Source organism: Stegostoma tigrinum, chromosome 2 (genome assembly GCF_030684315.1).
Source record: "Stegostoma tigrinum isolate sSteTig4 chromosome 2, sSteTig4.hap1, whole genome shotgun sequence".
Taxonomy (NCBI): domain Eukaryota; kingdom Metazoa; phylum Chordata; class Chondrichthyes; order Orectolobiformes; family Stegostomatidae; genus Stegostoma; species Stegostoma tigrinum.
In genome coordinates, this window is record NC_081355.1 from 81934659 (window position 1) to 81957162 (window position 22504).

At 40.8% G+C, this 22504-nt stretch overlaps 1 protein-coding gene across 3 annotated transcripts in view; it reads right to left on the minus strand.

The window, feature by feature from the left end:
* The window catches only part of glcci1a (glucocorticoid induced 1a), a 208646-nt gene that overhangs the window by 180369 nt on the left and 5773 nt on the right, over window positions 1–22504 (minus strand). For all 3 annotated transcript variants that reach the window (XM_048562369.2, XM_048562362.2, XM_048562355.2), the window contains exon 2: window positions 14267–14418. In XM_048562369.2, coding sequence (XP_048418326.2) covers window positions 14267–14418 — 152 coding nt within the window. The remainder of the gene's footprint in view (window positions 1–14266; window positions 14419–22504) is intronic.

A 22504-nucleotide genomic window follows, 5' to 3' on the forward strand; every position in this document is an offset into this window, starting at 1 on the left:
AGAGGAGGAGAATCTTCTCTACTCAAAAGTTTGTTATGATTTGCATTGTGCTGCCTGGGACAGTGGTGGAGGCATATTCCAAAGGAGGTTGCAACTGAGAGTTGGATATAGACTTGAAAGTGGTTACTTTACAGAGCTACAGAGATGGGGCTCGAGAAAGGGGACTAACTGGGTAGCTCTTTTGGGAACATTATAGAAACGATGGGTCAAGTGACCTTCATCTGTACTGTGATAATAAAGTGTGAAGCTGGACGAACACAGCAGGCCAAGCAGCATCTCAGGAGCACAAAAGCTGACGTTTCGGGCCTAGACCCTTCATCGTCTAGGCCCGAAACGTCAGCTTTTGTGCTCCTGAGATGCTGCTTGGCCTGCTGTGTTCATCCAGCTTCACACTTTATTATCTTGGATACTCCAGCATCTGCAGATCCCATTATCTCTTCTTCTGTACTGTACAATTCTATAATTATAATTTGCTTTAAGCATGAACAGTCATTGTGGAGTCATGTGATGCTTTTAGTTAAAGAACACTTGGATTTTGGGGCATATTTACATCCATTAGTTGGGACATTCGGAATGATAGTTAATTAATATGACTCGATACTATAAGCAGACACAAATAGTTCATTGGTGCCACATTACTTTTATCTTCATTGGTAAGTCGAGAGGAATAAGCTGTTACAGAAGGGATGATCTTACAAAATGCTTGGCTTATTAAAGAATGAATCAGACGATAGCAGGAAGTGATTTCATTTAGAGGACCGATAATATTAAAGAACTATTCAGGAATTAGGCAGACTTCTTAGCCAATCCAAGACTGTTTGTAAACAGTTTAGTGCACTAATAAGCCAATTAGAGCTCAGGATATCTCGGACCATGCACAGATGGTAGCGGTTAGCAAGAGATAAGTAGCGGTGACTCTTTGGCCATGTGGCATTGGAGAAGGGGCATACAGCGTCCATCTCATTTCAACAGAAGTGGGCACCGAGGGGGATACAGTCCTTATTTGCCACTCTTGATTTAATCCATTCCTGCTCTTTCCAACTCTTTCTCACTTTGGTTGTTTGCTTTGTTTGCTTTGCACACAAATTTCTAATTGGCTACATGGTGATTTACTGGTGGTGTTAATAGTTAAAAACAAAAAAGTCATGGTCATTCGGTGGTGGTAAAGCAGTTTGATTCTGTGTAATAACACTTCTAAATGTAAAAAGAAAAGTAAGAAAGCAAGCAGCCAACTCTTAGTGGTTTCATGTAAAAGAAGGAAGACCAAAGATATAAGAACTTGAGTAAACAGAGTAGGTCTGTGTCCAATTAATCAGTGTTGTGAACTGGCATCCCAAAGTAAAATGAATAAAAGCCACTAATTTTGTTAAGAACTATTTCCTTTGTACGTATGATAAACTTAAATCCTGGAAAGTTCATGAAAGCATTTGCAGCTGAAATAGGTCTTGTAACTAATTAAGAATAACAAACCTCTGGATTGGTTTCCTCAAACCCAAGTCTATAGTTGTACTTACTTGGGTCTTACAATTAAAAGTTCAAGTAAAACCTAAAACCTTATATAAATATATGGGTAAAAGAGGAATCAACTTGTGTAGGGAAGGCTTATATTAACCTAGACTCTAGACAGCGTAACAGCCTCAGAGCAAGAACTGATCATTTCCAAATCCCCTTGCAGGGAGAGGCTAATAATCAGGCTAGAGATTATGGGAAATGGGTTCAAATCTCACTCTGGCAACTGATGCAATTAAAAGTCAATTGTTAAAAGTCTGAAATGGAAAGCTCAGCTCAGGGTAATAATTATGAAACATTCATAGATTTTTGCAAACACTTAACAGTTTTTATAATGTCTTTCAGGAAAACAAATCTGATGTCCTCATCCAATATGGCCTTTGGGTGACACCAGATCCACACCAATATAGTAGATTCTTAATTGCCTTCTGAAATTGCAAACTCTACAACCCAAACTTGTGTAGAGTGGCCATATGTGATGTTACAAGAGGCACAAAGGAATTTTGCAGGTGTTAATTTTCCTACTTGCTTTGTGGAGATGTCTTTAACATTGTAATTAGTTTCTACACCAAAAAGGCAGTTGACAGTACTTAACTTTTTTTTTCAAATCTTAAAACAAAAAGAATCAATTCAAAAATTATTTTCACATGAAGTATGTTCACTAAAGTGCATAAATGGAATCTTCAAGTCCAAAAAGAAATACAAATAGTAAGTCTCAAATGTATTTATAGAAAACACATTCTTCCCTGAAATCAAATAATTTTACAGTATGTGATGACAATGATTGGGATGACCAGCAATATTCAGTCAATTATGAAACATAACTAAATAAAAACTAAGTTAGAAACTCCAAAACCTTCAGGGCTTCATATTACATCTCATACACACTCACCACCCCCATGCCCAAAATCATACTAAACTAACAGATACTAGTTCTGAAACTTTGTACTATTACAGATGCATGAAAGACAATGCAAGCGTTCATACTCCTTTTTCAAAAAGGAAGCATACACCTACATGTTACTTCCTTGAAACTTATAATGGGTCTCAAGCTCCACGCCAAATACAAAACAGAGACCAGTTATTTATATTTCATTATACAACATTGAAATACAACTGTTAAATTGTAGAAAATGGTAAGCGTGCAACAAAATATAGGTTTTTGTTTGCTTCCTCTATATGGTAGCAATTTTGATACTAAATTGTTTCTTATCGCTTCCTGCCAAACACTTTCATTACCTCCTCTCTGCCTTCCAGTCTCAACATTCTCTCAAGTGGGAAGACCTCAGCCACAGAAAAATTGTCAACAGATGATGTAACAAACGAGGTGGTATAGGTCATGTATATCATTTTTATGCTTCACTAATTGAATTTTTTCAATGAAAAATAAAAGTTTAACCATGCAATCAAGAGAATAGCCGATGTCCCCACAAACTGGTAGCTGCATCTGGGCCACTGATATTGAAACCTAGTCTTCTTTCTGCAATATGTAGCTATTTTGACCTTAAAAAATGCTGGCAATCAAGATTTGAAGATCCACCCTAACAGTGCAGTCATACATTTCAGGCTAGCAGTTCCAAGATTAAAAAAAGAGCTGCAAATATTTTAGCCCCCAAACAAACAAGCATGCAATTGTGATAAAGTAAAAGTTTCTCACTAATAGAGTGCCTTGTATTGCAACAAGCTTGTGGATCTTTATTTCTGTAATATTCTACTCAGGTAGCCATATGAACACAACCTTCTGTTTACAAGAACTGGAATGACTAAAAGAAAATCTCTTGGTAGTGTCTGGGAGAAACTAATCTAAGTTTATTTTTCAAAAAATGATAGGAATTTGCTTCAGATTACAACTCATGTACTGTTTATTTACCATTTTCTGGAGAAGCAATTTTAAAAATTTGTAAGAATCTTAATTTAAGAATTAAATTAAAGCAACTTGGGTTTACCAGGTAGGATGTCATATTACGTGAACTGTCCAATGGCTCAGCAGGCATAAACAGAGTAGGCCTTTCTTTCAGATGGGATGAAATATTAAAGTAGGACGGTTTGGCCAAAACAATGCAAGACACTAATCAGACCACAGCTAGACTACTGTAAACAGATTTGTCCCCTTATCTAAGCAAAGACATAATGGCATTGGAGGCAGTCCAGGGAGGATTACTCCGCTAATGTGAGGTATGGAAGGACTGTCTTATAAAGGAGGGGTTGAGTAGATTACATTTGTACTTGCTGGAATAGAGAATGAGGGGTCACTTTAATGAAATATACTAGATTTTTAGAGGACTTGACAGAGTAGATGCACTAAGGTTGTTTCCCTTTGTGGGAGCATGTAGGACCAGAGGGCTTAATCTCAAAATAGCAATGGATCATGGTCTCGGGATACACAGTACAGGGGTCGCCAATTTATGAAAGTCTGGTTTACAAACCAATCCCATACCAGGGCATAATCTGTAAGATTCAACATACAAACATTTTCTGTACTTACAAATGATAATTTTATGTTGTTCTGCATTGTGTTCAGATTTGTATACAAAATGAACTTGCAAGTGGACTCCAGAATGGAAACTGTTTGAGAGCCAGGGACTACTGTCTGTAGGTCACTTTGGACTATATTGAAAAGACAATTCTTCACTCAGATGTCGATAAAGCTGTTGAATTGTCTACATAGAAGGATGTTTTAGCAAAGTCATTGAATATATTGAAGAAATAATGGGTAAATTCCTAGAAGCTAAGTGTGTGATCAGGTATGAGGAGAATGTAGCAACATAGCACTGAGATAGAGGATTAGCCATTATTATTTTTAAGGCAGGCAGGGCTCCATGGGCCGAATGGCTTACTCCTGCTCCAACTTTGTTTCTTTCTTCAATAAGGAATTCAGTGCTTGGAAAAGAGATGAAGAGTTGTGGGCAAGGTGCATAGAGACAGAGGGCCGGGGGGGGTGGGGGGGGGGGGGGGGGGGGTGGGGAAGAGACAGAGAGAATAGTCAAGGAATGGAAAAATAAACAGGTAGCAAGAAAAGGAAGCAAGACAAGTACAGATAAGATTTCTGCAGGGAGTAAGGGAAAGATAGAAATCCATGGATTCAGTCATAAACATCAACATGAATATTTTAGTTTTTTTTTAAAAATGCAAATAACATTGTTTATGCAACAAAAACATTTGGGCTAATCTAGAGAAGGAACAGGTTTACGCAAAATTCATAAACAAAAAAACTTAAATCATTGTAAATGCCAAACAACCAAATAGCACAGTGTCACAACTGTAAATTATAGGCCACCCATTAAACAAATCTGCTCCATTTTATTTTGTTAAGATATTCCACATATAGAATCAATCTGGTGCTAGTTTCTCTGCTCATCTCCAATATTTTGGTGTGTATTTCACGAGCTCGGCAGACAGCATCAGAATTGTTCAACATGATCAGATTCTACCTTCCCTGGTCCACTCCTCCTTCACTCCCCAACACCCACCCACCCCTCCCCCCACGCACCCACAGCCCTATGGCACATTCCCCTGCAACACCAGAAGGAGTAACATCCGCCAGTTCACTTCCCAGTCCTCAGTGTCCAAGAGCACAAACACACTTTATAGGTAAAGTAGCGCTTTACCTGCACTTCACAACCTAGTCTACTATATGTGCTGCTCACAATGGGGGCTCCTGTATAAATGGAGAAATGAAGCATAGACCGAATGATGCTTCACAGAACATCTACATCATTTCCAGAGAAAAGACCCTGAGCTTCCAGTTGCCTATCACTTCAACACACGATCTTGTTCCTAGCCAACATGTGGGTCTCAGGCTTGCTGCAGTGCTCCAGCAAAGTTCAGCACAAGCTAGAAAAACAGCACCTCATTTTCTGCTTGGGAACTCTACTGCCTTCTGGGCTCAATATCGGTTTCAAGAATTTTAGTGATTGAAGCACCTTCTCCCGTGTCCTTACCCAAATCCCAATACACCAGGCCTTGTTATCTCATGAAATCCATAAAGAATGGCAGATGCTGTAAATCTGGAACAAAAAGAGAAGTTGCTGGAAAAGCTCAGCAGGTCTGGCAGCATTTGTGAAGAAAAAAAGTCAGAGTGACTCTTCCCCAGACCAGTTCTGAGGAAGGGTCACTGGACCAGAAAACAAAGAAAAAATCAGAGTTAATGTTTTCTGGTCCAGTGACCCTTCCTCAAAATTGGTCTGGGGAAGAGTCACTGATTTTTTTTTTCTTCACAAATGCTGCCAGACCTGCTGAGCTTTTCCAGCAACTTCTCTTTTTGTTCCTGATTTACAGCATCCAAATTCTTGCTATTTTTATTGACTCTTACAGCATGTCCTGTTGTACTTCATAGTGTTCTTTATGGCTAAACAAATTAGTTTCCTGACCTTCATGCACAAATGGTAGACTGCAGTCCATTTCTCAGCTGAGCAAGTATCTCCTCTATCTCAGCTCTCAATTGCACATATCTTAGTTCCATAGAAGTGAGTGACAGTTCCAGCACCAAGGTCTGAAAGCAAGGCGGATCTAGAGTCAGGAGTGGAAGTAATAGAGCTTGGAGACCAGGAGGTTGGGAGTAAGCCCATACTTGGGCATGGAATATAGCAGTTCAATATCCAGACTTCTACCTGGATTTCAACTTTTACATTTTCATTCAAGCCACCTGGGATATCTCAACATGGAACAACAAATGGACAGAGTGAGAGATCCAATGCTGACAGCCAACATATCAACAACACAGATGGATCCAGAAGGACAAAAACAAATTTTGGTGAAAGGAGACACTTTAGTAGCAATTTAAAAGATACTGAAGTCGAATAGTTAAACTAAGAGATCAAACACTTGCAGGGGTGCCAGCCCAGCTCGTCCCCTCCCCCCACTGCATCCCAAAGCCAGCCCAGCTCGTCCCAACCTCCCTAACCTGTTCTTCCTCTCACCTATTCCCCCCTCCCACCTCAAGCCATACCTCCATTTCCCACCTACTAACCTCATCCCACCTCCTTGACCTGTCCTTCCTCCCCGGACTGACCTATCCCCTCCCCACCTATACTCTCCTCTCCACCTATCTTCTCCTCTATTCATCTTCGGTCCGCCTCCCCATCTCTCCCTACTTATTTCAGAACCCTCTCCGATGAAGGGTCTAGGCCTGAAACGTCAGCGTTTGTGCTCCTGCGATGCTGCTTGGCCTGCTGTGTTCATCCGGCTTCACACTTTGTTAACTTGCAGGAGTGCTGCAGGTTTGGCTCCAATGCTAGACAGTGGGAAAATTGATCAGTGAAAATCAATAACATTAAGCATCTGCTTACATTATCCATCCACTGATAAACTCCGACTGCACAAGCTCCCCGTGAAGTTTTTTTAAAAGCACTTGTGCATTATAAATCAGATTTTAAAGTAGATCTTATTTTTAGTTTAAGTTTTTTTTGATCTATATGTTTTTTCCATGTAAGTCTTGTTAGGTTTTTATTATTTCTTTATTACAATTTATTTCACAGATTTCATTGCTACCTTACATGCTCCTGGGTGCCAACAAACAGCCATAATATTACTAAATCGATACAGCTTCTATGGATAAGCTAAATTCACAAAATAAAAAGCAAAAATGGAAATTTCTGGAGAAATTCAGCAGGTCTGGCAACAGAGAGAAGGACAGTTCATATTTCAAATCCAATGATCCTGCTGCAGAAATTATAGGATGTAGGGAAAAACAGAATTTATCTTGATGACACGGAGTTGCGGGGGGAGGAGGATAAATGAGTAAGTGGACAGGTGGAGGTGAAGCCCAAAGAGCAAAGAGAAAAAAATTTATCTAATTTTTCCCTGCTCTCTCGCTCCAATCTCTTTCCACCTACTCACTTATTCTTGACCAAACCTCCACCAACGTCAAGATAAATACCAATCTTTCCTACTATCAGTTCTGAAGGAGGATCATTGGACTTGAAATGTTATCTTCTCTCTCTAAAGATGCAGCCAGACCTGCTGAGTTTCTCCATCAGTTTCTGTCTTTTGTTTCAGATTCCCAGCATCCACAGTTCTTTTATTTTGGAGACGAAAGAGAAATGTTTATATCATAAAACTTATGTGGAACATTTTGACCTGCTGACTCAATGGGCCAATCAAATAGTTAAAATTGAACTCAAATTCCTGGATTGTAGTCAGCTGCAAATATTCCAAGGTACTATTGTTGACTGAACATACCACAAGTTAGCACATGGATGGAATTAAGGAATTATTAAAAAGATGTTTTCAGTATATTTGGTTTGAAGGAGTTAAGGAATGTTATGGTTTTGAAAGAGAGCAAACTAACAACTTGGTCAATATGCAGGCCGCATCCCACCACAAAAATGCAACTGACCAAAATTTTCGCGAAGAACTCAACAACATCTCTACATTACTGTAAATTGCATTTTCCATGAACTTATCCAAATGAACTGCAAAGTTATGCTAGAAACTGTGTTTCCTGCTATGAACATAATCCCAAAATATGTTGTGACTGCTCAAACACGATTTAGTTTCAAACCTGGTCCCAAGAAGTGCAAAGACATGGTAACTTATTCTTGCATAAAATGCTTTGTTTTTAGGCATTAGACATATAACGACAGTTTGAAACATTAAGTTCAATAGTTCCGTTAATAAAATTTATTTGATTCCAAATCACCCAGAAAATACTGCGAAGCATTGTGCAAAACAAAATAACCATCCAATCACAAGTTTACATTTTACTTCAGACAGAAATCCAAGCAAAGATGACTGCCAACAGAACTACAAAAATAACCTCATTTAGCACAGATAACTAATCACACACTGCTGAATTACTTTCAAACACAAAAAAGAACTTGCTCCACCCGATTTAATGTTAATTTAAAAGACCTGTCTTTCAAAGCAAATTTAGCAAAATCCCATTGACCATTACAACAAATGCCATTGTCAATCATCTCCGATCCTAGTAAAACTCCAATTCAAAAGGATTAAAACCGCAATTTGTCAAAGTTACTTATAAATCTCAAAATGGCAATTGTTAACACCATAAATTCATATGAATTAATAAGTGCACACAACGTTATCTGAACCCAGTGTGGGAGACATACTTTCCTTCATCGATATACTCTCAGTTTATTAAAAAGTCAAAAGCTCCAAAAATCCAATGAGGTGGGCCAGGTGCTCCAATATTTTTAAAGTGACCTTGCTGGGTGGCATGATGACTGGCCCCAAACAGTCCCAGACTGGGTGAACGTAGCTCACTTGGTTCTAAAATCACTTGCAGGTCCCACTCCACTAAAGGGCTCAGCTTTGTTTACAAACCAAAAATTATAGTCCAACCTGATCTGGCAAAGGAGTGGCATTTCAGATAGTCCCAACCATTGAAATAACCTGAGGTATTTCAATTTTTCTTCAGGGATACAAACAAAGATCTTAGCCTGAAACTGCAGATGAAACCAACTCCTGCCATTTGACTGGGGAATGACTCATGAATTCAAGCTTTGCCATTCAATAAAATCATGACTGATCTGTTTTTGTGTTTCACATTCCATATTTCTATTTATCTTGAATAACATTTGAGTCTCTTGATTAAAGAGAATCTACATCCACCTTAAAAATATTCGTGGCATTACCTCCGAGGAAGACAGCTTACACAATCCTTAGAGGGAAAACATTTCTTCTAAACTGTCTCAAAAAGGGAAATCCCTAACTATTAGGCAGTTTGTATAGTTTTGGACTCAAACAGCTTTTGAACATCCACTTTGTCGGGATCGTTTAGGATCTTTGTCAGAGGAATCTTTTAATCTCTGCCATTCTTTATGATCTGTTCAAACGTCTGACCTGACACCTATCTTTACGTAATTGTGTGCTTCTTACTTAAGCTTGATGCTTTCCTAAACTACTTCAGCAAACCACGGAGAGTTGATTCACTGATTTGCCCCCTAGAACACTTCCTTTATATTAAAAAAAACTTCTGACATTTCTGAAATATCCTCTATGATGTGTGCCAATGCATCTCAAAGTGATCTGTCCTGTAAATCTAGATCAGCGCAATTCGGTTCAGCCAGGTTAGCACCTGTGCCCTCAAAGTGGCCATTATTTAAGTTTTAAATACCAATCCTGCACATACATTTCTCCCTTTCAAAAAAGATGTGAAATGCAGTCGTATTGTGGTTCTTGCTACATAGGATTCCCTTGATTTCACATTAATTAGTCCTGCCACATTATGCAATGCCAGCTAGTACAATCTGCTCTGGTTGGTCCCAGAATGTGCCGCTCTAAGAAATTCTCTCTAAAACGTTCTATGAACTCATCCAGGTCACTTTTCCCATCTAATTTTACTTTATACAGATGATTTTAATTGGTCTTGACTATTGCCACCTCTTCATCACAAGTACCAAATATTTAATAAGACCACAAAACACAAGAACAGATTTAAGCCATTCAGACCATCGATGTGCTGTGCCATTCAATGGGATCATGGCTGATCTGACAACTCAACTTCACCTTCCTGCCTTTTCCAATAATCCTTGATTCCTTTAATGATTAAAAATCTGTCTATCCCAGCCTTGAATACACTTCATGATGCAGCATTGTGAGCACTTTGCAGGGAAGAATTCCACAGATTTGCTACCCTCAGAGGACATTCTTCCTTATCTGTCTTCAATGTGCAATTCTTTATTCTGAAATTATGCCCTCTGGTCCTTGACTCTCCCACTAGGGGAAACAACTTTTCCTGTCATCCCTTAAGAATCTTGTAGATTTCAATAAAGTCATCTTTCATGCTTCTAAATTCAAAAGAATACAGGCTGAGCCTACTCAACCTCTCCTCGTAAGAGGGTTATTCCATATTTGGTATCAGCCCAGTGAACTTTCTCTGGAATGCCACCATTGCTGATATATCTATGCTCAGATTTTAAATCCTAAACTGTTCACAGCATTCCAACTGTGGAATGCTGTGTAGTTTTAGCAAATCCTCCATACTTTTATATCCCTTTCCCTTTGAAATAAAAGGCCACCATTCTGATTGCCTTCCATATTATCTGCTGAAATGTGGATCTGAGTTTTTTGTGATTTATGGATGACGATTTCCAATCCCTCTGTTCTGTAACTTTATGCAGTCTTTCTCCATTTAAATAATACCAACCTCCTATTTTTTTCTGCCATGCTAACTTAACATTTTCCTACATTACATTCTATCTGCCAAGTTTTTGCAAATTCACTTAACCTGCTGCAATTCCTCTGCATCTTACACTGTGGTTACTGTTATGGAGCCCGACGACAACTCCCACAAGTCACTTCATTTCCCCTAAATGTTCCAGCTCTCCACCCAAACCAATTCTATATCTTGATTTACATAAGCAAGTTCATCTTTAAAGATTGCACCAATGCCTTTCTTTTTAAACATAAATTCCCTATTCTTCTTGAATGCTAAACACTCTTCAAAATTCAGGACCCAAACACTGTCATCCTACAGCCACATCCACCAGATCATACTTACATAATTCACTGTGCAGTGTCAATTCGATAATTTTGTTAATGTGATAATTTTGTTAATTCATGCAGTCATTGTCATATAGCACGGAAACAGATCCTTCAGCCCAACTCACCCATGTCGACCAAGTTTCCCAAACTAAATTGGTCCCACTCGCAGTGTTTGACATATATCATTCCCAACCTTTCTTATTCATGTACATATCCAGATGTCTTTTAAATGTTGTAAATATACTTGCAGGTATCATTTTCTCTGGTAGTTCATTCCACCTATGAACCATCCCCTGCGTGAAAAATTTGGCCCTCAGGTTCCTTTTAAATATTTTACCTCTCCTTAAAAATATGCCCTCTAGTTTTGAATGACTTCACCCAAGGGAAAGGACCTGTGCTATTCACCTTACCTATACCCCTCCTGATTTTATACACCTCTAAGGTTTATACCCTCCTACGTTCCAGTGAAATCAGTCCCAGCCTATCAAGCCTCTGCCTATAACTCAAAACCTCCAGTTGTAGCAATATCCTAGTAAATCTTAGATAATAAAATGTGAGGCCGGATGAACACAGCATCTCAGGAGCACAAAAGCTGACGTTTCGGGCCTAGACCCTTCATCAGAGAAGGCGATGGGGTGAGGGTTCTGGAATAAATAGGGAGAGAGGGGGAGGCAGACCGAAGATGGAGAGAAAAGAAGATAGGTGGAGAGGAGAGTATAGGTGGGGAGGTAGGGAGTGGATAGGTCAGTCCAGGGAAGACAGACAGGTCAAGGAGGTGGGATGAGGTTAGTAGGTAGGAGATCGAGGTGCGGCTTGGGGTGGGAGGAAGGGATGGGTGAGAGGAAGAACAGGTTAGGGAGGCAGAGACAGGCTGGACTGGTTTTGAGATCCAGTGGGTGGAGGGGAAGAGCTGGGCTGGTTGTGTGGTGCAGTGCGGGGAGGGGACGAACTGGGCTGGTTTTGGGATGCGGTGGGGGAAGGGGAGATTTTGAAGCTGGTGAAGTCCACATTGATACCATTGGGCTGCAGGGTTCCCAAGCGGAATATGAGCTGCTGTTCCTGCAACCTTCGGGTGGCATCATTGTGGCACTGCAGGAGGCCCATGACGGACGTGTTATCTAAAGAATGGGAGGGGGAGTGGAAATGGTTCGCGACTGGGAGGTGCAGTTGTTTATTGCGAACCGAGCGGAGGTGTTCTGCAAAGCGGTCCCCAAACCTCCGCTTGGTTTCCCCAACGTAGAGGAAGCCACACTGGGTACAATAGATACAGTATACCACATTGGCAGATGTGCAGGTGAACCTCTGCTTAATATGGAAAGTCATCTTGGGGCCTGGGATAGGGGTGACGGAGGTGGTGTGGGGGCAAGTGTAGCATTTCCTGCAGTTGCAGGGGAAGGTGCTGGGTGTGGTGGGGTTGGAGGGCAGTGTGGAGCGAACAAGGGAGTCACGGAGAGAGTGGTCTCTCCGGAAAGCAGACAAGGAAAAACGTCTTGGGTGGTGGGGTTGGATTGTAGATGGCGGAAGCGTCGGAGGATGATGCATTGTATCCGGAGGTTGGAGGAGTGGTGTGTGAGAACGAGGGGGATCCTCTTTGGGCGGTTGTGGCAGCGGGGGGGGGGGGGGGGGGGTGGTGTGTGTGTGTGTGTGTGTGTGTGTGTGTGTGTGTGTGTGTGTGTGTGTGTGTGTGTGTGTGTGTGTGTGTGTGTGTGTGTGTGTGTGTGTGTGTGTGTGTGTGTGTGTGTGTGTGTGTGTGTCCATTATCACTGATCCTAGTAAATCTTGTCTGAATACACTCCAAATTTAATAATATTCTTTCTACAGCAGGTGACCAGGACTGTACTGTTCTTTTGTAATACCTAACCTTGATTCAAATGATTAAAAAAGGTGGCATTGTCACTCATGTATCTTTCAGTAACCTGGAACTTCCTAAGTCCAATATACAGAACAGCGATCAAGAACTGAACAAACAAATGATTTTTAAAAATGTTTCCAGGACTAAACATTCAACTAAGGGTGAGCTGTTGGTGTATCTTTAGATTTATTCTCTGTCCCTCCTGTTCTCCAGAGTTCTTTCCCCATACTGTGATTTTGCTCTCCTTCACTGCATCCTTCAATTTGCTGCCTCTACCCAAGGTGGAACCTGTATATCCACATTGTTCAATTTAAAGCCCTCCCTACTCCCCTAGTTACACGGTTTGCTAGAGCACAGTCCTACGACAGAGCAGACAGACAGTTCCACCAGCAAAGCCTTACATTACGTGTACTGATGTTCCATGAACTGGAACCCACTTCTATACCAACCTTACAGCCACATATTCATTTCACTAATTCTATGTGCCCTTTGCTAATTGGCATATGGCGGAGGTAACAATCCAGAGATTCTAGTAGGCAAGCCACCAGCAGTGATTCACTGGGTCCATCAGAATGTTAGTGTTAAGGAAATAAATCACATCATCATAAATCCCCGTACAACCACAACATCAATGCTTTGTTTGGCAGTATCAACAAGGCATCTCAGAAAATGTCAGGTACAGTCAGGATAAAACCTGAAATGTACAATACCTACTTAAGAACACAGAAAAGGTTTGACAAAGCCTAATCTTCCATTATAATCGCAATTGATATCCTATTTCAGTTACACATTCCTGCACTATGCCCACATTGCTTAGGTTTAAAAGTCTTTGATTGGATGTGTGTATTGCTGGCTAGGTGTGCATGTATTGCCACTTCTTTAAGTGCCAATAAATCTATCAATCTGTGTCTCAAGTATGTTCAACAATTGAGTGACCACAGCCCTCAGTGATAGAGATTTTCAAAGATCTACAATCCCTTCAGTTAACAAATTTTTCATCTCAGTCCAAAATGACCAACCCCTTATCTTGAGATTGCAGCCTCCAGTTCGGGATTTCCCGAATGAAGGATTCTAATGCCCAAAATCTGCTTTGTTGAGATCCTTAAGAGTTTTAAATACTTCAGTGACATCATCTCTCATTCTTGTAATCTCCAGGTGATATACTCTTACATCTCTAGTCGTAAGACAGTAGTTCTGTTCAATGACTGAAACTGACACAGTAACTAATACATTTTTTATTAATCTGAGATTTCCTAAACTTAACGCAGAGGAACAAGAGCTGAACAATGAATGATTTTTAACTGTGAGCAAAATGTGTTTCCATGGCTAAATTATAAAGCCAGTTTACTTTGGATCAAGTATTAAAAAATACGAGTGGTGATTATACACTGACCAAAATCAGAAAACAACAACAGCTCATTATTGCAGTAGACTCCAAATCTTAATTTGGTTCTTTACCTGTGTAGATTCATCCTTCATAGATGATGGGTAGTGTACATGAGGATCACGTGGCCACTGTCCTGTGAGATAAGGTCCTGTTATGGTATCTAGAGAAGAGGTGCGCCGGATTGTACTGGAGGTTCTCATCTGTTGAGATTTGGATCTTTCAACTGTGCAAATCAAAAGAACAATCAATATTACAAAACAATTGATCTGATGGTCAGAATGGTCCCATAAATCTACTATAAAAGTCTTCATAGACATGTTAAACAATTAATCAAGAACAACTGGCCCATCAAGCATACTGCTCAATATTGAAAGCACTACGTACAAGCAAATGCTTTGGGGTTAACATTGCATGGCATAAAATAACATCGTGCACACATAATTACTAAGAATTAACTGCAACAGTTCTTGCTCATCTGTCACCAACATTGCACCATTTCAAAATTAGATGAAAAATAATTACTGGCGATGACAACATCCTGGTCCCATAAACAATCAGTCTCATGATTTTGTCTTCCTGCTCAAGGAGGTGATGACCTAGTAATATTATCACTAAGCTATTAATCTAGAGGCCCAGTTAATGTTCTGGGGAGCAGTTTGAACTCTATTGTGGCAGATGGTGGAATTTGTATTCAGTGAAAAAAAACGGAATTAGGGAGGCTGATGATAACCATGAAAGTGTCGCTAATTGCTAGGAAAAACCATCAGGTTCACTTATGGCCTTTAGAGAAGGTAATTGCCATCCTTACCCAGTCTGGCCTATGTGTGGTCCTAGACATACAGCAGTGAATGCTAGCCTGGCCACAGACCCCAACAAACCAGGAATGATTTTTTTTTTAAATATTGCAAGCTTGTAAACTAAAGATTCACAATAAAAGCTATTTTCTCTTTCACCCTTCCAGAATTCCCACCATCACTTATTTGTGTTAGTTCAAGACTGCAGCATTCTTCTCCAAAATGAGACATATCCTTCAAGCTCTTTCTACATCCTAGGGGTAACACTGTACAGTAGCCAGGGAAGAGAGTTTATGCAAGATTTTGGTTTGAATACCATCCATTTAGTGATTCTCAAGGGTCACAAAATTAAAATACATTACATCAATTACTACAGAATTATTATCAGAGATAATGCGAACTGCAGATGCTGGAGAATCCGAGATAGCAAAGTGTGAAGCTGGATGAACATAGCAGACCAAGCAGCATCTTAGGAGCACAAAAGCTGACGTTTCGGGCCTAGACGCTTCATCAGAGAGGGGGACTATTTATTTCAGAACCCTCTCCTCATCCCCCTCTCTGATGAAGGGTCTAGGCCCAAAACGTCAGCTTTTGTGCTCCCGAGATGCTGCTTGGTCTGCTGTGTTCATCCAGGTTCACACTTTACTATCTTACTATAGAATTATTTGTCAGTTCAATTAGCTTCATTGCAAAGTTTAAGTTTGCAATGTTATTCAGAAACTGAAAGCAAAAGAACAAACTTATATGGATATTTATAAACAAAGACCTCTTCAAAAAGACTCAAGTATTTTGAATAAGCAAAGTAAACATTAACCAAAGGTACAATTATTTAATCAACTCGATCTGCCACCGGTAAATGATTTGCCTCCCTGGGTCTTCTACAAATATCATGACACCACCGTGCTACAGGGAAGAAGTCTTCCAGTATATTGACACCTTTCTATTCAATGAGGAGCAAGAGACAAATATGCAAAGAAGCAGCCCCCATATTTTATCTGCTACCATATAGATAACTGTATCTTCTCCACAGCAATAACCAGCATCAACTACTATAAAGAGCTGCATCTTAGACTTGCCTTGAATTGCTGACACAATCTGGACAAAATCACCGACATGCAAAATTTCACATCACCAAGAAAGCTTGGATCTTTGGAGGGGCTGAGTGGCCTACTCCTAGCCCAAATTCATCTATACAATAATGGTCCATATTATGAAGATGCCAGCAAAGAAACCTGGACACAATACCACCATGCAGTAACAATCTTGTAACTACAAAATTCTGTAACTGTCACTAAGTCTGCTTCACTGTCTCCACAGATTATTTACATGTTAATACAGATAATCTTTAAAGATTACACTCTTATTATTCAGAACAAAAATACAGAATTGACATTACTTCCATCATGCCGGTTCCTGTGATGCTGTCAACAGTAGGCCTTACATGGCAGAACATCATATTCACACATGGCTGATGATCATTTCAGGGAATAAAAACTCATTGTTGCTTCATGTGTTTTGGTATGGAATGATCATTTTAATAGCATGGCCAGGAAAATAGGGATCAAACATTCAAAGCAAGGGATCATTTTAGGAGAGTAAAAATTAAAAAGATAAAGTTATGTGCCACTGAGCAGAAGGAAAGAGACCATATCCACAGCCTCCCATACAGAAAATTACCGCTCAGCTATTCTATCAGGGAAATTCATAGGAAAGCAAATACATTATCAATTGACAAAAGGAAGAGAAGGAAAGAAAAGATGTAAAGAAAGCCAAAGCGAAGTACACCATGCAACTTTTGCATCTACACCTGCCACCAAAAAGCTAACGAAAGTGGTATTGATTAAGCAGCTGATTGTCTTCTGAATTAATACAGCAATGCAGCAGCCTAAAAGGGAATGTATTAAACAGGCTACTAAAACAGAAATATTTTAGGTGTTTCATCCCAAATCAAGTTGATGATTTCTACTCCCATCATTCCCCTCCGATACATATTTAGGGGCAGCACAGTGGCTCAGTGGTTAGCACTGCAGCCTCACAGCGCCAGGGACCCGGGTTCGATTCCAGACTCGGGCGACTGTCTGTGCGGAGTTTGCACATTTTCCCCGTGTCTGCGTGGTTTTTCTCCGGGTGCGCCGGTTTCCTCCCACAGTCCAAAGATGTGCAGGCTAGGTGGATTGGCCATGCTAAATTGCCCATAGTGTTCAGGGCTGTGTGGGTTATAGAGGGATGGGTGTGGGTGGGATGGTCCAAGAGGCGGTGTGGATTTGTTGGGCCGAAGGGCCTGTTTCCACACTGTAGGGAATCTAATCTAATCATATAAGGTCCTTCAGCCCAACAAGTCCACAAACTTGGGGATAATGCACCTCATCTGTATATCCTGAACACTACAGGTGATTTAGCATGGCCAATCCACCTAGTCTGCACAACTTTGAACTGTGGGAAGAAACCCACACAGACATGGGGAGAATGTGCAAACTCCTTACACACAGTCACCCGAGGGTGGAATTGAACCCAGGTCCCTGGTGCTGTGAGACTGCAGTGCTAATCATTGTGCCATCGTACCACCCCATGGGAAGACTTCCATCCTGTAAAACACTGGTTGATGTTTCTTCCCAAATCAAAACATCCCAGACAAAATTTGAACAGTAAAAGCTAATTAAGGTGAGAATCATAACAAGTTGAGCCCATTTCTCCAAGATATAGTTACTACAAATGTTCTTAAACAAAGAATACTAATATTACACTTGCAAGGAAAACTGCCTTGCATGTTTAAGCGCATCATATTCAAAGCCCAGAGATCAGACTGCCAAATTAATACACAAGTGAATGTGTGGAAATTTAATGTTATATGACGTGCCATAGTATTAAAATTATGCTAGTAATATTGTAAAAAGAATCAAATTCAAAACATATTTTCAATGCTTAACAGAATGAAATGATATGCAGTCAGGGAACTCAAAGTTGAAATGGTAGTACATTTAATTTTCAGCTAGATGTTGACAAGTTTCAGCCTGCAGCTATAAAACCACCAACTCAGTCAGTTTCATGAATTCACAACTGGGGAGTTACATTAAATGAAGCATCATTCATTAAAATATACTTCATCCTGGTTACCTATAGGGATACAAATATATACATTTTAAAATAAGTCTATCTCACAACCAAAGAGAGCATATGAAGAACAAGATAATAAAATGTGAGGCTGGATGAACACAGCAGGCCAAGCAGCATCTCAGGAGCACAAAAGCTGACGTTTCGGGCCTAGACTATTCATCAGAGAGGGGGATGGGGAGAGGGAACTGGAATAAATAGGGAGAGAGGGGGAGGCGGACCGAAGATGGAGAGTAAAGAAGATAGGTGGAGAGAGTATAGGTGGGGAGGTAGGGAGGGGATAGGTCAGTCCAGGGAAGACAGACAGGTCAAGGAGGTGGGATGAGGTTAGTAGGTAGATGGGGGTGCGGCTTGGGGTGGGAGGAAGGGATGGGTGAGAGGAAGAACAGGTTAGGGAGGCAGAGACAGGTTGGACCGGTTTTGGGATGCAGTGGGTTGGGGGGGGGGGGGGGGGGGGGAGAGAAGAGCTGGGCTGGTTGTGTGGTGCAGTGGGGGGAGGGGACGAACTGGGTTGGTTTAGGGATGCAGTTGGGGAAGGGGAGATTTTGAAACTGGTGAAGCCCACATTGATACCATTAGGCTGCAGGGTTCCCAGGCGGAACATGAGTTGCTGTTCCTGCAACCTTTGGGTGGCATCATTGTGGCACTGCAGGAGGCCCATGATGGACATGTCATCTAAAGAATGGGAGGGGGAGTGGAAATGGTTTGCGGCTGGGAGGTGCAGTTGTTTATTGCGAACTGAGCGGAGGTGTTCTGCAAAGCAGTCTCCAAGCCTCCGCTTGGTTTCCCCAATGTAGAGGAAGCCACACCGGGGACAGTGGATGCAGTATACCACATTGGCAGATGTGCAGGTGAACCTCCGCTCAATGTGGAATGTCATCTTGGGGCCTGGGATAGGGGTGAGGGCGGAGGTGTGGGGGCAAGTGTAGCATTTCCTGCGGTTGCAGGGGAAGGTGCCGGGTGTGGTGGGGTTGGAGGGCAGTGTGGAGCAAACAAGGGAATCACGGAGAGAGTGGTCTCTCCGGAAAGCAGACAGGGGTGGGGATGGAAAGATGTCTTGGGTGGTGTGGTCGGATTGTAAGTGGCGGAAGTGTCGGAGGATGATGCGTTGTATCCGGAGGTTGGTAGGGTGGTGTGAGAGAACGAGGGGGATCCTCTTTGGGCGGTTGTGGCGGGGGCAGGGTGTGAGGGATGTGTTGCGGGAAATACGGGAGACGCGGTCAAGGGCGTTCGATCACTGTGGGGGGAAAGTTTATTATCTTGGAATTCTCCAGCATCTGCCGTTCCCATTATCTATCATATGAAGAACAAGCATGGCTGCAGAACCTTTCAGTTATGGTATGATGACCTACACTTTATATGATCCTGCATCATGAAAAAACCTCAAAAAGATAATTGAAATATCTGATTAGTGATGTTATTTATAATTGGGATTTAAGCAGTCATAGTTGCATTGCAAGGCACTCTTGTCTATCAGCCTGAACAACACTGTCAAAAGGAAAAAATTTACAGTGATAAGTAGAATGCAAATAATACGTAAAAATAATACATATTTGTTTTTAACATGTTACATTGGGGATATTCAAGTCTGTTTTAGCACAACCTAATTAGAATATTAATAGACACTGCAATGCCAAGAACAGGTAATGATGGTTTGACTTGTATATACCTGCATGTTGAAATCTCTTGCAAACTAATTTTTTTTTAAATACTGTGCTTATTCAGGAGATGTGAGCAAGGCTGGGCCAGCATTTATTCCTTAATAATTGCACTCAAGGCAGCATTGGATAGCTGCTTTCCTGAAAATGCCCCAGGTCCTGATTACTGCTAGAAGGCCTGTAAATAACTCCTGTCAAGGTTCTCTTTTTTAACCCCTTTCCTCAACTCTAACCCACACAGATTCTATACCTTCTGACTCAATCATGGCACGGTGGCTCAGTGGTTAATACTGCCTCCTCACACTACCAGGGACCCAGGTTCGAATCCAGCCTCGGGTAACTGTCTGTGCGGAGCTTGCACATTCTCCCCGTGTCTGCGTGGGTTTCCTCCCACAGTCCAAAGATGTGCAGGTTAGGTGGATCGGCTATGCTAAATTGCCTGTAGTGTTCGGGGTGTGTGGGTTATAAGGGAATGGGTTTGGGTGGGATGCTTCAAGGGTCGATATGGGCTTGTTGGGCCGAAGGGCCTGTTTCCACACTGTAGGGAATCTAATCTAAATTTGGTAGGTACAGCCACAGCGTTGTTCAGAAGGAGCTCCAGGATTTTAACCCAGTGACACTGAAAGAATGGCAATACATTTCCAAGGCAGGATGGTGAGGAGGTTGATGAGTAACATGCAAATGATTGCATTCCCTTTTATCTGTTGCCCTTGTCTTTCTAGATGGTAGTGTTCACGCAGGCTGCTAAGTCGTTGATGGTATTGAACTTCTTCAGCATTGTTGGAATTGCCTCAAGCTTTGGCACAACATCCACAAACATTCATTCTCTCTACCACTGCTGCTCAGCAGCGATGTGTACCATCTACAAGAAGCACTTTGGAAATTCACCAGTGTCCTTAGATAGCACCTTCCAAATCCACTCAATTGGTGAGTTACTAACTCCATGATTTCTAAACTCTGGCCTACTCCTGTAGCCATAGTATTCTTATGGCTGTCCCAGGTCAGTGTTTGGTCAATAGTAACCAATAGGATGCTGATAGTGGGAGATTATGTCATGGCAATGCCATTGACTGTCAAAAGTCAGTGGTTGAATTGCCTCTTATTGGAGATGGCAATTGCCTGCCACTTATGTGGCATAAATCCTACTTGTGATTTGTCACCCCATGTGTTCTTAGATTGTTTTTGTCTTGTTGCACTTGGACATTGACTGGTTCAGTATCTGAGGAGTTGAGAAAGGTGCTAAGAACTGTACAAGCATCAGCAAAATCCTTACTTCTGATGATATGACTGAAGCCAAGTCATTGGTGAAGCAGGTGAAAATAGTTGGGCCTAGGATACCACCTTCAGGAATTTGTGCAGAGATGTCCTGTAGCTGAGACGGCACTACAATCACTTTAGCTGTGGTGTTCAACTAAATATATAATTCCACAGTCCTTCTAGGAAGAAGTATTTCATATGACTAAGATAACATTGAATTTGGCAGAATAATAAAAGGACCTTAAACAGCTCCTGAACAATCTGTTTCTCTCTAAGCCATTCTCCTTACTGTATATCAAATATCATACTTTGGAGGTTTAGCAAACTATGAAACGAATATAAAAAATTTCAAGCAAATAGACAGTATAGGGGAAATAACAGGCTGCTTATCAATGTTCCCTACAATTTGCATGGCTGCCTGTCAACTCTAAACATCACATGGCACTGTGAACAAGTTGCCCCTTTTAAATTATCACTCATGCAAAGTAAAACATTTTTAAGGGATTGCACACAGAGATTGTCCATGCACTTGAAGAAAATATTTACAGGTGTTGCTAATTGAATATAGATAAGTGTGATGTATAGCCCTTTGGTGAGAAAGAAACAAGGAATTACTAGACATAATGCAAAGCTACCTTGGCATTCAAATATACAACTCCCAAAAAGGTTTGGGTACATGTGACAAGAATCAGCCATTCAGATCTGAACTGCTTGACACTGAGTTACATCACTGTCAAATCTGTGCCAAAACTCCATTTATTTGCCTTTGTTATACATCCATCTGTAGCCTTATTAAACAAAAATCTGTGTGTAACATTAAAAATTTCAACAAATCCAGATCATATGTAATCTAGTTGAATGGAATAGACTTGGTGGATAATATACAATACTACTGTATCTTCTGTAGTACCCAAACTTTTTTTCTGCACTGAATCCCTAGATGGTTCCATTGATCACCACTGTTGTGTGTTATTCCATTTTGCACTTACTCCAATATTTTGTTTTCTTCCCCCTCCAAATGTTTTATTTTACATTTTTACAGATGACTTCTAGTTTTCAATCCTTGATGAGGAAATGCTGCTTGAGTTTACTCCTAATTCATCTAACTTTAATTACACACTTTTGTTCTGGATTTACCAGAAGTGTTTTTGTTCTTAGTTTCTCTGTATATTAATTTATACTTTTACTGTTGAAAATCTCAAGTAGGTCATCCCTCAATCTTCTAAATTCAAGGAAAAACAAACCACGCTTCTGATACCTGTTCTCAGAACTTAACTTTGGCCCCAAGTGTGTAGTTCTGATGAATGGGTACTACGTCTCATCTAGGATAAACATTCTTTCCTGAAATTTGGTGCTGAAAGCTGAATACATTATAAAGACCCTATTTTATAAATAGGGATATTAATTAGGAGTAATTTTAACATTTGAATATAGTCTAAATATTAGAGACTGTAATTGGTTGTAGCCACACAATTATAGAAGGGCCATC